The sequence below is a fragment of the Gadus macrocephalus genome, chromosome 16, assembly GCF_031168955.1.
Source record: "Gadus macrocephalus chromosome 16, ASM3116895v1".
Classification (NCBI taxonomy): domain Eukaryota; kingdom Metazoa; phylum Chordata; class Actinopteri; order Gadiformes; family Gadidae; genus Gadus; species Gadus macrocephalus.
The window spans coordinates 12,062,012-12,075,986 of record NC_082397.1 but is presented as its reverse complement, the minus strand read 5'-3'; the positions used below and the strand labels follow the sequence as shown (position 1 = coordinate 12,075,986).

The 13,975-nt window shown below is 45.5% G+C and overlaps 1 protein-coding gene across 1 annotated transcript in view; it reads right to left on the bottom strand.

Annotated features, from left to right (window-relative positions):
• The window catches only part of LOC132475146 (huntingtin-interacting protein 1-like), a 40,473-nt gene that overhangs the window by 9,470 nt on the left and 17,028 nt on the right, over positions 1–13,975 (bottom strand). Inside the window, 15 exon segments of the mRNA XM_060076143.1 lie at positions 1,321–1,468; positions 2,914–3,108; positions 4,425–4,498; positions 4,501–4,528; positions 5,250–5,366; positions 6,630–6,718; positions 8,091–8,274; positions 8,441–8,513; positions 8,675–8,772; positions 9,775–9,918; positions 10,370–10,445; positions 10,797–10,854; positions 11,342–11,482; positions 12,922–12,983; positions 13,897–13,973. Of these exon segments, the coding sequence (XP_059932126.1) occupies positions 1,321–1,468; positions 2,914–3,108; positions 4,425–4,498; positions 4,501–4,528; positions 5,250–5,366; positions 6,630–6,718; positions 8,091–8,274; positions 8,441–8,513; positions 8,675–8,772; positions 9,775–9,918; positions 10,370–10,445; positions 10,797–10,854; positions 11,342–11,482; positions 12,922–12,983; positions 13,897–13,973 (1,564 nt within the window).

The following is a 13,975-nucleotide window of genomic DNA, read 5'->3' as shown; positions in this document are numbered from 1 at the left end:
TACAAATCCACCAGTGGCAGCATTGTACTTTGAAAGATGGTGGGCAGCATGTCTTGGACTACAAGGGCAGAAGGAATGGATTTAAAGCCAATTAGTCAAATCAGGCCTACTCTTGATTTGTAAAACTAAATAAAAATATCTGGGCCATCATTGGGCCCAGATCTTGTTTATGTTGTTTATTGTTTATTTTCAGCTACAATTGTTTTAAGAAAAATGAAGATACAGAACAACAATTGATGCCATTTAAAATTGCATCATGCTCTGAATCATTCACTAACATCCTTTCCACAATATCAAACAGAACGGTCAGAGTAACAAACAATTAAAAGAACAAGAAAAAAAATGCACAACTATTTACATGGGCTGTAAGCCTAACATTGTTTGAGGTAAATGTGGATGTTAATGGACGTTTCAGAATGTTGGTCGTGGTGTTAAGCCAATTAAGATTGAGGGACTTCATTTATAGATCAAGTCAGTCCTCCTCGCTGTTTGTGTTACAAAGATATCATTGGCCTGGTCATACCAAAAGTGATTTCAGAATAATGGCATGCATAGCTCCACGTTTTACGGCTTGGCAACCCAACGGAGGACTGCCGAAAAATATGTAGGTTCAGCGCGTTTATTTCAGGACCTTGCCCAAATTTGGCGGTGGAAACGCCAATATAAGCGAACCGAGCTGCACCGAACCGCACACTCGGTGGAAACGAGGCATACGACTGAGCGGGTTTGTTGGTTCTCGTAGCCTAGACTTGAGGGGGTAACCCCTCCCTCCGGGCTGCTCCACAGCCAGGGCTGCTGCTTATTGGTTCATAGCCAAGCCAGGGCTACAGCCTATTCGTAAAGTAGAACTTGACGCGATTCAGATCCCTTAGCTAGTCACACCCACTCAGAGGAGGACATTCCTCCTCTCTCCCATTGAACCCCATGTTATTCACCGGCCGCCAACACTTTCGGGGAAATGAATGGGAGTCAATGGAGGCTGAGGGAGGAAGGTCCTCCCCACAGTAGTTTTCAATAGGCAATGGGGGGTGCTAATGTCCCTTTACCCAGGGAAACAAACATTACACATACAAAGGCATTAAAGTTGTCATATTTAAGGGTTAATTACAGTAGTCAGCCTCCACTGAGACACACACAATTGTATACAATTAATTTTTTCTTCCTCTTTGGATCAGAGCAAAGGGTCAGTTGCTGACATTAAATTTCCTTAGTGACTTATTCAGGCAGCAGGTGTTGGATCCAGCAACTCTTAAGATCCAAGACTCTTTCGCCAATCACCCCCACTAAGGATCATACATGGATCTGGGGGGTCTCTCCTACCTGCAGAGCTGGTGCAGCTGAGGTGGGCCGGGTGATGGATCTGGAGCAGGGAGTCCTGGATGATCTTCTCTGCCTCCAGCACCGCCCCCTGGACACTGGCCCAGCGGGACGCCCCCAGCTCGCTCTCCAGGGCCTGCTCTCGGCTCTCCTGGGGATCCCAGGCACAAACACGCTGATTTAGATCTAACTTTATAGCAACTTCCATATTACCTACAATGGGACCAAACAATGAACACATTCACAGACATAAAGCTTTTAACTAAGACCTTTCTTTCAAGCGTAAGTGAAGCCACAGCTTAATCTGGAATTTGAAGATTTGAAGAAGATAAAAGTGTTTTGGGTTGAGAGTTTTAGGAAGGAGGGGGGCATGTTATCCCCATGGTTACAACCCACTCTGACTTTGTGATACTTTTTTCGTACTGTCGTGTATGTGAGTGATATAATCAGTGATGTTGTAGACCAGGGGTTTTCAAAGTGTGAGAGTGAGCCCCCCCTCAGAATTTTTTTTTCAGCTGAGCCCCCCCCCCCCCAATTTTTTTTTTTTCTACATACCTGTGTTTTGAAAGCTATTTTACATATTTTACACATTTTAAACATCTCTGATCATAATTATAAAACATTTGAAACATATTTTTGAAACATATTTGTTAAACATATTTTTGAAACATATTTGTTAAACATATTTTTTAAACATTTTAAACATATTTCTGAAACATTACAACATCTTTGTGCGTTTTTAAACACATTTCTTAACACAATTTAACAACTTTATCTAAGCATGTTTTAGCTTAACCTTTTTTGAATACATATGAACATCTTAATCTGTGTATACTGCCAGTCGAATTAGATCTGCCTTTTCAGTCCAGAGATTCGACTATTCGGCGGGGTTTGTTTACGGGCGTTGGGTGACCTAAATTATTATAAGCAACTGAAAACGATGCCGGTTTGAAACTAAAGCTGTGATTCTGAAAAAAGTATAAATGCTATCAGAATTCCGTTTAGATAGTATTGAAGATACAAGTGTGTAGATTTGTTTAATGGTTTGAACAATGGTAAACTGTTGAAAAAGGAATGAGAGACGATGTCTAGAAGTAGGTGTATCAGAATGGGCAGACGTCTTCAATGAAAACAGCTGAAAACGAAGCGGTATGAAACTAAAACTGTGATTCAGAAGAAGTTTTAAATGATATCGAAATTCTGTTTCGATATTATTGAAGATACAAATATGTAGATTTTTTTAATGGTTTGCACGAAGATAAACGGTTGAAAATTGATTTAGTTATGTTACTTCTACAGTTGAAGTACGACTGATGATTTGAATCATCGACTTTCAGGTTTTTTTTCGGGTTTATTTTTTTCTCACGTCGCGCCCCCCCTGAAGAACTCTGGCGCCCCCCAGGGGCAATTTTGTTAAAAGTGTGTTTCATTTCGGTTTATAACGTGTTATATGGCAACCCTCGAATCGTAACCCACTATTTACACTTTCATATGAAACACTATATCATTAACAAACACTACTCTTATAAAAACCTTAGCAAAACCAAAAGCTGTGTCAGTTAAACCAGCTGATTACACGCTCAAAGCTAAACCTACCTTCTCGTTGAGTTGGTTCTGGAGGGACTCTGCCGTCTTCACCCCACTCTCCCTTTCGCTGGCCAGTGAGCTCTGAGCCTGCTGTAGCTCCTCCCCCAGGGTAGTGAGCTCCGCCTCCTTTGTAGTGAGGGACTGGGCGAGCTGCGTCTTCTCCGTCTCCAGGGTGGACAGCTGCACACTCAGGGCTTCACTTGACTGGAGGGGAACAGGAAGGGGAGGGGGAGTCAGCCATTAGAGGAGAAGGCTTTTGTGGCATGTTGTTTGTCACCCCAAGGCATCTCACATAAAGACTCAAAATTAAAAACAGTCTGAATATCAGCGATACCATTTCTGTCCATATTGGGAAATTCTTTGGAAAATTCGTCCCTTCCAAAAAAAAAGTGCGGAATTATCTTTACGTTTACACGAAAATACTCTTTTTTTTGTAACCGAGTCCTTGTGGCAGTTCCACAAAATACAATCCCCAAAATAAGACAAAAAGTGGGTGTTGTGGAAGAAGAAGCCTGCCCCCAGGTCTGTCATGGAAATCTTGTTAGCAGACAGAATCAAGACAGCAGCTGGAGCCAGGTGGCAGGCAGGAAGCAGATAAAAGAGATAGAGCAGAGCGGGAGGAAGGGGGGGGGGCGGGGGGGTTGACAAGTGGTGGCTGATTGATAGGGCTGGGAGGGAGGGAGGGAGGGAGGGAGAGGGAGGGATGTTAATTTTCCTGTCAATGCCACATCTCCTACCAGCGGTCTGATTCATGGAAGGTTTGAGGACTGTCAGGCCACACTACACACCTACACATGTGCCATTTTTAAATGGCTATTGTGTGAAAGAGCCACGGTTTCCATCCGCCCACTGACGTAGTCTGTCTGGCTGCTATTGTTTCAGCGCAACCCTTCGAAAATGGCATTTGGTTTATCAGCTCGCTTCGCATGCAGTTCAAAGTATGAGCCGTTTCTCTCCCCCGCGTGCAGAGGAAGGAGGAGCGGATGAGCCGAGCATGCTGGGAGTTCTCAGTGGCCAGAAAGCATCACTTAGTAGATAGGTTGGACAACAGATGCTGGTTGAGATGGCGTCTTCATGAAATTTGAATGGAGACAAAAAGTAGTTTATAGCAATGGCCCAGATTTTTGTTTGGGGACAACATCGGGTCTGTGGTGGTTTTAGAGGTTAATGGGTTTTCATGCGCTTGCATAAGTTATTAATGCTTTTAATCCCCTGTTCAGTTAAGGCTTGTCATATCAGGATGAGGACCAATGCAGGAAGAGAGGACGAGAGAGAGAGAGGGTAGCTTGAATTAAACCCCCACAACTACGCTGCATAGTGTTCTAGTGTGTAATTTCTCCAAACGAAAAAAGGCTTTGTGCAAATATTAAAAAAGCTGTTTAAATAAATAGCATTTGACTTGACATGTGTCATTTGACCTCTTTGACAAGTGTCGAATTCTTTTGTGGCATGACGGTATCTGAGAAGGCCGAGAGGGACGGAGAGGCAGGGGAGAGGACCGGGGGGGGGGGGGGGGGGGCTCACCTGCTGGAGGACGTCATGGTGGTCTTCAGGGCGTCCAGCTCCACCCTGCTGGAGCCCAGCTCTCTCTGAGCTCCTGCAGCTGCTCCAGCTGCTGCTGCTCCTGGGGAGGACCGGCAGAGGACGCGTCCTTTCAGATGGGCCTCGTCATTTACTGTTTCTATGACCAGTTACGGACGCCGTTTATCCAAACCGCCTCTACAGTAATTACCTCAGGCGTTAAGGAGCCGGTATGGCGGTCTTAAGGCATCTTTCGCAAGGATGCTTACAGATAAATATGGGGTAGAAGGTCAACCTTAACTTTTGGGAATGCCGTGCAACTCCATTATCAACCCACCCCCCCCCCCCCCCCCCCCCCCCCCCTCCTCTCCCATTTCACAATAGACACAATGTGTTGGGTCGTGGATTAAGAATGGAGGTAATCGGCACTTTGTAATACCAAACCTGCTAAACAACGTCATGTTACACGGTAGCTAAACACGACAACCGACGTCACCCAACGTGGCAGGTCACGTCTGCCATTCGTTTTGCATGGAAAGTGACAATGAACCTAGTGGTTTAGTAATTTATTATCACCAATGTCTCCAAATAGACTGGAAACAATCCTTATGTGTGTTTCATCACATTGACAGCATGGCCAATTTAAGTTAAATTTCAGTGTGTGCTCAATATTGAATAAAAAGAAGGAATAAAAAAAGAGGCTGAGAGTAAATGGAGGCTTGTCATCTGCAGGCCATGAGGCACTCCCATTTTTAGAGCAGTAAGTGTCCCGTTGAGAGGCAGCTGTGACTCCGGGTCCACACTCTCTCTCTCCCTCTCTCTACCTGTGTGTCTGAAGCCTCCTGGGAAGCCTTCACCATCTCCTGCATCTCCTTCTTCACCTCCTCTACCTCATCCTGCGCAGCCCGTGCCACCGTCATCTGCCGGGTCACCTCTGCGTTCTACACACGCACACACACACACACACACACACACACACACACACACACACACACACACACACACACACACACACACACACACACACACACACACACACACACACACACACACACACACACACACACACACACACACACACACACAGGTGTGAGAACAGGGCTGGTTATACTTAAAGGTCCCATGGCATGCTACTTTATGAATGCTTTTATATAGCAGTCCCCTAATACAGTACTTGAAGACGTTCAAGAAATTCAGCCTTGGTGCAGAATTACAGCCACTACGAGCCAGTCCCACAATGAGCTTTCCACAAACGTTCAGTTTTTCAGAGGCGGTTCAAGGTGGAGGCTGGGGGTGTGGCCCTGAGAAGCTCGCTGCCATGGTACCATGCGCTCGTGTTTACCGTGGATGTATCACAATGACGAGGCACACACAGCTTTTGGACGTGTTCTGTAAATATTCTATAACACTCCGATTTCTCCGGCGGGAGTTCTGGAGCTCTATATCTAATAATATCATATTATCCTTAGATATCTATATCATATCATCTATATCATCACGGCCAAAAGCTGTGTGCGCCTCCAACGACTGTGTCGGGGTCTCCCAACATCTCTGGTTCTTCCACTTCCATACCAATCTGAAGGTGACTGTGCCGCGAGACAATCGCGGTCAACAATCCCTTTCTCCTCCATGTCGCGGTTCATGTACTTCAGGGAGTCAAAGCCAAAGTTCCTTTCCCCCAATTCCTTCTTAACCATGACTGAGATAACCCCCACTACGAGTCTCGTTGTAGAAATACCTGAGATGTCAGAGAACCCGACGTGTTATGCGCCATAACACCAACAGCAGAACGGTTATAACAAAGAAGTGTACAACACTTGCGTGACAGTGTTTGTATTCACACACACACACACACACATTTGGCGCTCGCACGGTCGTAGCTCATTGGCTCATTGGCTCATTGGCGTGCCAAATTCTCTGGCCGGGCTAGGCAGAAAAAAGGGAGGTAACTTGGCCCCTTATGACGACACATGGGGCCAAATTCGAAATCGGAGCGTCTGAGCTTTCATTCTCCCATTCTTCAAAGGCGGAGTAGGATAATAATGCTCAAGAAAACCCCATTAAGTGATTTTCATGCCATGGGACCTTTAAACACACACACAAACCAAGAGAATCAGGGCATCTACAGGGTTTGAAAAGATTTCACCGATTTATGTGGATATGGAAAATGCAAAGATGTGCACCAAAAAGAAAGGGACACCCACCTTTCGGAGCAGCTCCGCGTGGCTCTGGACGAGGCCTGTGTACTTCTCCTTCAGCTTGGTGTAGCGCTGCTCGTTAGCCTGGGCTTTTTCTGGGGGAATAGAGAGACAAAAACGGGTTAGCAAGATAAAGAGGTAACCACTGACGACGCGGGTTGAAAGGTTGTAGTAACTTAAGAGTGAATACAGATACTGGTCATTAATTAGCAAGTAGGGGGACTGGCATCTTAGCCCGGATATTTAAGGAAGCCAACAGGTAGACTCAGGATGTTGGGGATCGAACCTGGAACCTTTCGACTTGGGAGTTCGGTTTAGTATCCTTCCCCCTCCCATGTATAATGTCAATGTAAAATGCACTTCTTTTCCCTGACAAAAATATAACATTCTAATGATCTATTGAAAGACACCCTTAGCTCAAATTAAACATTTTCTGGTGAATAATAGATATCGTATTTCCACAGCCATCCAGTGAACGGGACATGCAGACATCCACACATGCATAGCGGGCTGGCTCGGATCAAGGCTTGTAGGCTGACTTAATGCGTAAGAAAATGCCCTGAATTTCCAGTAATCCCCTGACCAGGGGGAACCCTGTATACCACATCAAGGGACTCAAGTCTCCTCCTAAAGATACTTATAATGAGGCAACGAATGGACATCACGAAAAAGCGGGAAAAACAGGGTAAAATCAGATTGCGTAATTAGTAACAGAGCAAAGTGTGTATGTTTTTGTAGAAGTAGAAGGCACCAGTGATGAAGACAGATGGATGCCAGGTAATGTTCACCTTGCCTACACTAGCCTAGTGTAGGCAATCTTATGCTCCATCCTTTCATCACAATATCCTATGTAGAGGATTAAATTATAATGGAGTTTCACTCTTTAATCCATGTCTAAAATAGAGTGCCCCAGTCCACGAATGAGGGGGATTATGATAAATGTGTGTGTCTCCATTATTTGAGATTTTTTTCTATGTCGGATAGCTAAAAGTCGAATATAACTCTTGCTGAGGAAGTTGTCCATTACAAATCTTTTGAGATACAACTGCACAAAGTACTTGGTCAGCAGCAACATAATATTCACGTACCACAGTGCGAGTAAAAATGGAATTATAGCACCGAATGCTGTTGAAATGTATATAACCAAAGGCGATAATTATAGGTCTATGAATGAATGTAATTGACCTCTTTAGATGCCTAAAGAGGTGTGTGCCACCAACATAAATAGGTTTCCTGCAACATGTACAGTGACCATGGTGATATGAAAAAGGTAACCCGAATGTGATTGGTTAAACTGATTTACGAGCAGGCTAAAGCTGTTCCAAATGAAAGTAGCTCTTTCGCAAAAAAAACGGTATTTGCATTGTATGTGTACAGTCCCATTCAGCGGCACTATCGAATCACTTTATTGGCGTGGGTAAGAACCTCACTGAAGGCACAGCGGCGTTCCGTGTGACCGGGCCTTACTCTCGATCTCAGTGAGGCTGCGCTGCTCCTTCTCCGTGTCCTCCCTGACGCGCCGCAGGTCGTCCAGCTCCGCCCGCAGGAACTCGCTCTCCCCCGACGCCTGCATCCTCAGGTGGCTCTGCTCCGCCAGCTCCGCCTCCAGCTCGTTGACACGCCCCCGCAGCGCTTGGCACAGGCGGCCACTCTTGACGGATGGACGGAGGGAGGGAGGGAGGGAGGGGGGGAGGGGGGGAGGGAGGGAGGGAAGAAGGTAGGGAGGAAAGGATGACAGGGAACCGGTTGTGAGTTGACTAATGAAACCAAAAGAGATACTGGGAGAAAAAATGTTTTGATTTTTTTTTAACCTTTACCTCCAGTCTAAAAGACTCCAGCTCATCCTTAAGGGCCTGGATCTCCCTGGTCAGCTGATCAATCAGACGGTCTCTGAAACACACAGACACACACACACAGACACACACACACACACACACACACACACACACACACACACACACACACACCATTAAAACAATGAAAGAGAATGTAGAGCACATAGTTACCCTCTGACACACAGTCCCATCGTGTCACTTGTCGCCCAGCCTTACTTCTCGTCCTTGCGCAGGCCGTTCTGGCTGTTGAAGTTGAAGGGGTCCGTAGCGGCCGAGGTGCCAAACAGGTCATCAAACTTGGTTTCAACGGCAGCCTACCAATAACAAAAATATACTCAGGCTTTCAAGACATGTACAAATAAGTACATGCACCAACAAGTGAAGTGAAGTGTAGTAAAAGGATTTCATCTTGAATTGATGCTGTCGTTTAATTCCAATGTGCACTGAGTGATTCCTGACCACCAGAGGGTATGAGGTGAACTCCGAAGCTGCTCCTCTGAGCAAACCTCCGCTGCACTACAAGAAGGGCTTATAAGGCTGCAGTGGATCAGCAGTTTAACCTGGTGTCCAAATATCTACCGCACATCAATACCACTACCTCATTTAAAGTTGGCTTCTGCTACCTACTCGCTTATTTATCTGACTACATAGTTTAAAGCAGAAATTAAACACTAGACATAGTAAGCATAATTTACAAGATAATTTCCCGCTCTATAGCTCCTAGGAGGTTAAACACCGTCATAGAAACTGGATTAAAGATAATAAGCATTCAGAGCAACATTTTTCAAACGAGTAAAGCGCCGTCTAGTCCTAATGCAGAGCTTGACGTCATTAGGTCAGTTGGCTTGAGTCCTGTAGTAGTTCATCAGCGAACAACAACCGACTCAAACTAAAATGCCATGCATGAGGGTTCAACTTTGTATTGCCCCTGGACGCAGCTATGAATAGTATGGAGTAAAAAATGCGGTCTGTATTTCAGTGCGGTGACTACACGAGAGCGTGTGTGGCCAATCCCCTCCGCACCTCCGGAACTGATCCTCACTGGTATGGGTGCCTAACACACGGTTTGTTTCCCCCAAATATCCTACAGAATCTGAATGTGAGAAGTTGTAGGTAGCATGACTGCCCTCTTCCTGAGCTGACTTTCCAACTTACCCACCTCATGATTGTGGAGAACACGGGTTTCCTCTAAATCCCAGTTGGGTGATCTCTTCGGTTCTATTCTTCAGACTCTCTTGCTAAATGTAAATCCTGACCTAGGGCCCCTTTAACCCCTGAGAGGCTGAGTCGTAGCAGGGAGATGCTGTGAGGCTGACCGGCTGTGAGGGGACTTCCATGTCCACCAGGTCCTCTGTCTCCACCACGTGTTCGGACTCTGGAGAGGACGACTCGGCCGGGATCACCACCACCGGGCTGATGTGCTCCGAGAGCGCCGACGCACGCAGGAAGTTGGGAGGGTTCTGGCGGGGAGAGAGACAGGAAGCAGACCCTCTAACCTTTAGTAAGATAACCTTTAGTAACAATAGCAGTGAGAAATAACTATAGTGAGTCATTAATAATGCTCAAGCTTTGCAAGTACCTTTGTTATTGTATTACATGGAATAAGGGATAAACACATATATGAATGTTTTATGCTGGTTTGGATGGAGAAGCTTGAAACAATTAACTTTGATCAATCAAATAAAACCAATACATATCATGAACCACAATTTCTACATTTTCATAATGAATGATATAGAAAAAAATGCGAAAAAGTATTAGACACAGAAAAGGTCTGTAGATAGGAAGAATGAAAAGGTCAACTGAAAGGTCTACAGCCCCCCCGGGGACCTTTCCCAGGGGTTCAGCCTCTCCAACATCTGGATAGAGGCAGGGTGAAGACAGAGAACGATGAGACAGATGTTCTCTCACCTCCGGTAACTGTGGGATCTGGATGAGCTTCTTGAAGTACTGCAGGTTACTGGAGCGGTAGAACAGACTCTTTAACCTGGAAAGGATTCAAGTTGAGAACAATATATACCGTACCTCATTTGATAAACGTATTAATCATTTATTATTCAAATGTATTATCAACACCACATTTTCATTAAGCAATTATAATATTTGACAAGTCTTTTTTCCTCTGAATGTATTATTTGTTTATTGATACACCATTTTTTAATTGATATACAACATCTGAGAAGTGCTCATTTAGGGAAGAGATGAGAGAAAAAAGAAGAAGAGTAATGTGAAGGTATTAAACGGCAGCGTTGGGCCAGTGGGGTTACAGAGTTTGAGCCAGGCGTAGAACGTGATGGACGCCCCCGTCAGAGTGTGTGTGTCTGCTGGGGTAACTCACTTCTTAAACTGCTCCTGGAAACGGTCTCTGTGGCCCTGGAGTGTGTCTGCTGGCAGGCCTGCACACACACACACACACACACACACACACACACACACACACACACACACACACACACACACACACACACACACACACACACACACACACACACACACACACACACACACACACACACACACACACACACACACACACACACACACACACACACACACACGTTAGTTGTAAGAACCATAGATTCCTTTTGAGAATTTGGGTTGCGTATCGACCGTGAGTTTGAAATATGTAAAACCTCAGGATGTGTATCAGTGTGCATGTCGACCGTCGACCAACAGCCAAGTGTCAAGCATGACTGCATGATTCTCATTAAAAGGGGAACTAAAGAGCCCCTGGGGAGCTGAAGTGGTTTCATTCAACAAATCGAAAAATAAAAGATGTCTCCAATACTCTGACGCTTTTCGACATGAAACATACGATTCTTTCTGCCAGGCTTTTTGCCCCACATGCAGTACTAGGGTTTGTCCAGCAGGGAGAGAGCTTACATGAGTGCAGTTTGAAGAGCAGCTTGACGGTGTAGTCGTACAGGTGGCTGCAGTCCAGGATGACCTGGATCAGAGGAGCCAGCCGGCACTGGCCCGCCGCCGTCACCGACACGGACCGGGACATGTCCAGGGAACTGAAGACTACACACCCACAAATACATAAGGGCAAAGGATACATACAGAGGCCCTCATTGAGCAGAAAGAGCCCAGGCAGAGTGTGACGCCAAGTCCAGAGGGCGTCAGCACCCTGAACATTAACAGGGTTGTCTGACTCCCCCCAGCCAACTCTTTAATCATTACACCACTTATTTTCCCTCTCTCCATCACAGTGCCAGGCTTTCTACACACACAGTGAGGTGTGGTTTCCGGCTAACAGACACACACACACACACACACACACACACACACACACACACACACACACACACACACACACACACACACACACACACACACACACACACACACACACACACACACACACACACACACACACACACACACACACACACACACACACAGAGCTAAGAATGAAGTAGTGAGGAAGGAAGAAGCAAGTCTTCAGCCTTTTGTTGCAACTGGCTACTTGGTTCAGTTAAGACCACCCTAATATCATGCCAAAACATATGATTTACTGTCCTACTAACACAACGATGTGCAGCAATTTAACAGGCTGTTTTTTTTTTCACTGTTTATCCACAAAATGTATCCACACCACACTGAAACGGTTACGTCGTTCGTCATGGATGGAAGTTACCACATACTCTCGGCCCTATAGTGGTTGGAAATATAATCATGCAACTTAACGAACATGTTGCGCTTTTTTTAATACACTCAAACAATATTACAATTAATATTTGTTTACAGCGTGTGAATCCATTTTCAGGCTGTTCTGTGTATAAGCTCAGTTTGTTTTTTGGTCTGATGACAGTGATGGTGATGAGGACCTTGTGTGACCAATAAAAATGAAAATGGCTGCCATATGTGACCAACGTATTCTGGTGACCTGAATACCACCTCTTAGTAACTATACCGCAGTGTACTAAGAGGATGCTGGTGTAGACATCCCTACTCATTTTGGTGTGCTCTTGGGTATGGATGTCTTTTTATACACGAAACGTGTTCCTCTTTCCTTTGCACGAGTGGCCACATCTCTTTTGGGAGTGCCCTATGAAAGTACAATTTGCTTGTGTGTGTGTGTGTGTGTGTGTGTGTGTGTGTGTGTGTGTGTGTGTGTGTGTGTGTGTGTGTGTGTGTGTGTGTGACAATAAATCCTGATTATTTGGGTGTATTAGGGAGTCTTTGGAAAGACGGTGTGTGTGTGTGTGTGTGTGTGTGTGTGTGTGTGTGTGTGTGTGTGTGTGTGTGTGTGTGTGTGTGTGTGTGTGTGTGTGTGTGTGTGTGTGTGTGTGTGTGTGTGTGTGTGTGTGTGGAGGGGGGTGTGTGTGTGTGTGTGTGCGCATGCAGCGTGTCTGTGTGTTTCGTTATCATCATCTTTTCATTATGTCATTCCCTGAATAAGCCTCGCGCACAGCAGGGGGGTGGGTGGGCTTACAGGAGCTGAGCAGAACATAACTTACCGCCAAGAAAGAGGTTAAGCTCCAGCTCCAGGTAGTCAAACATCTCCACTGTCAGCTGGAAACTGGAGGAGGGGAAGAAGACGGAGGGCATAGCATCACGAGGGAGAAGAGGGTGTAACACAGCCAAAATTAAAATAACGATCACATCATGTTTCGGCTCATTTCCTACGCCCACTTCCCCATCACGATGACGAAAAACCGAAAAAGCCCCTCGATGGCTCCCTGGCTAAGAATGTTACTGAACAAGCGGCTAAGAATAGGAAATGTTGGGTCTGGATCCGGCGTAGGGTCGCCTGACTAGAAACCCCTCTCAGCGTTTCCCTCCATGATGGGAGGAATGCTTCAACTCATTCTCCCAGGATGCCTCCTATTTTAAGAGCAGGTTCACTCACACAAAGACAGATGCAGTTCTGTGTTTGTCTGACATAGATATCAATATATCTACATATAGTAGGCTTAAGCAAACACATCGGGGACTATAGCAATGGTCATGTATGCAGACGGCATTAAGAGCAAAACAAGTACATGTACTTGTTTGTGAAAGAGCAAGACACTTTCACAGACAAAGAACAAACACTGAAACTTGACCAAATCCAAATCCAAAACAAGCCGCATGCACGGCCCTTTTCCAAGACAGAATAACAATGCCAGAGGTCTGAACTTTGCTCACCTTAATGGATGAAATTCAACCATTGTGTAAACTGAGCTTTTCCATGATCACAAGTACATGTCAATGCCAATCAATTTATGGTCATAAACCGATTCCTCTGAGCAATCAAACTACAGTTCACATGTAAACACGCTGTTATGATTGCAGGCCCTAGAACAGTAGAGCATTTGATATTGATTTTAACTAGACTGAGGCAATAAAGAACTGTTTGACTCGGGTAAGAGCCGGGTTGGAGCTGGGCCATCATCGCAGCCACAGGCTATGACCGGGACCAAAACAAGAAACAAAATAAAAAACCAACTCACAAGTTGTTAACGTCGTTCTCTCCCGCCTCATCGAGTTGTCTGTTGGACATCTGCAGGTTGCCTGGGAAACGGGGGTTCT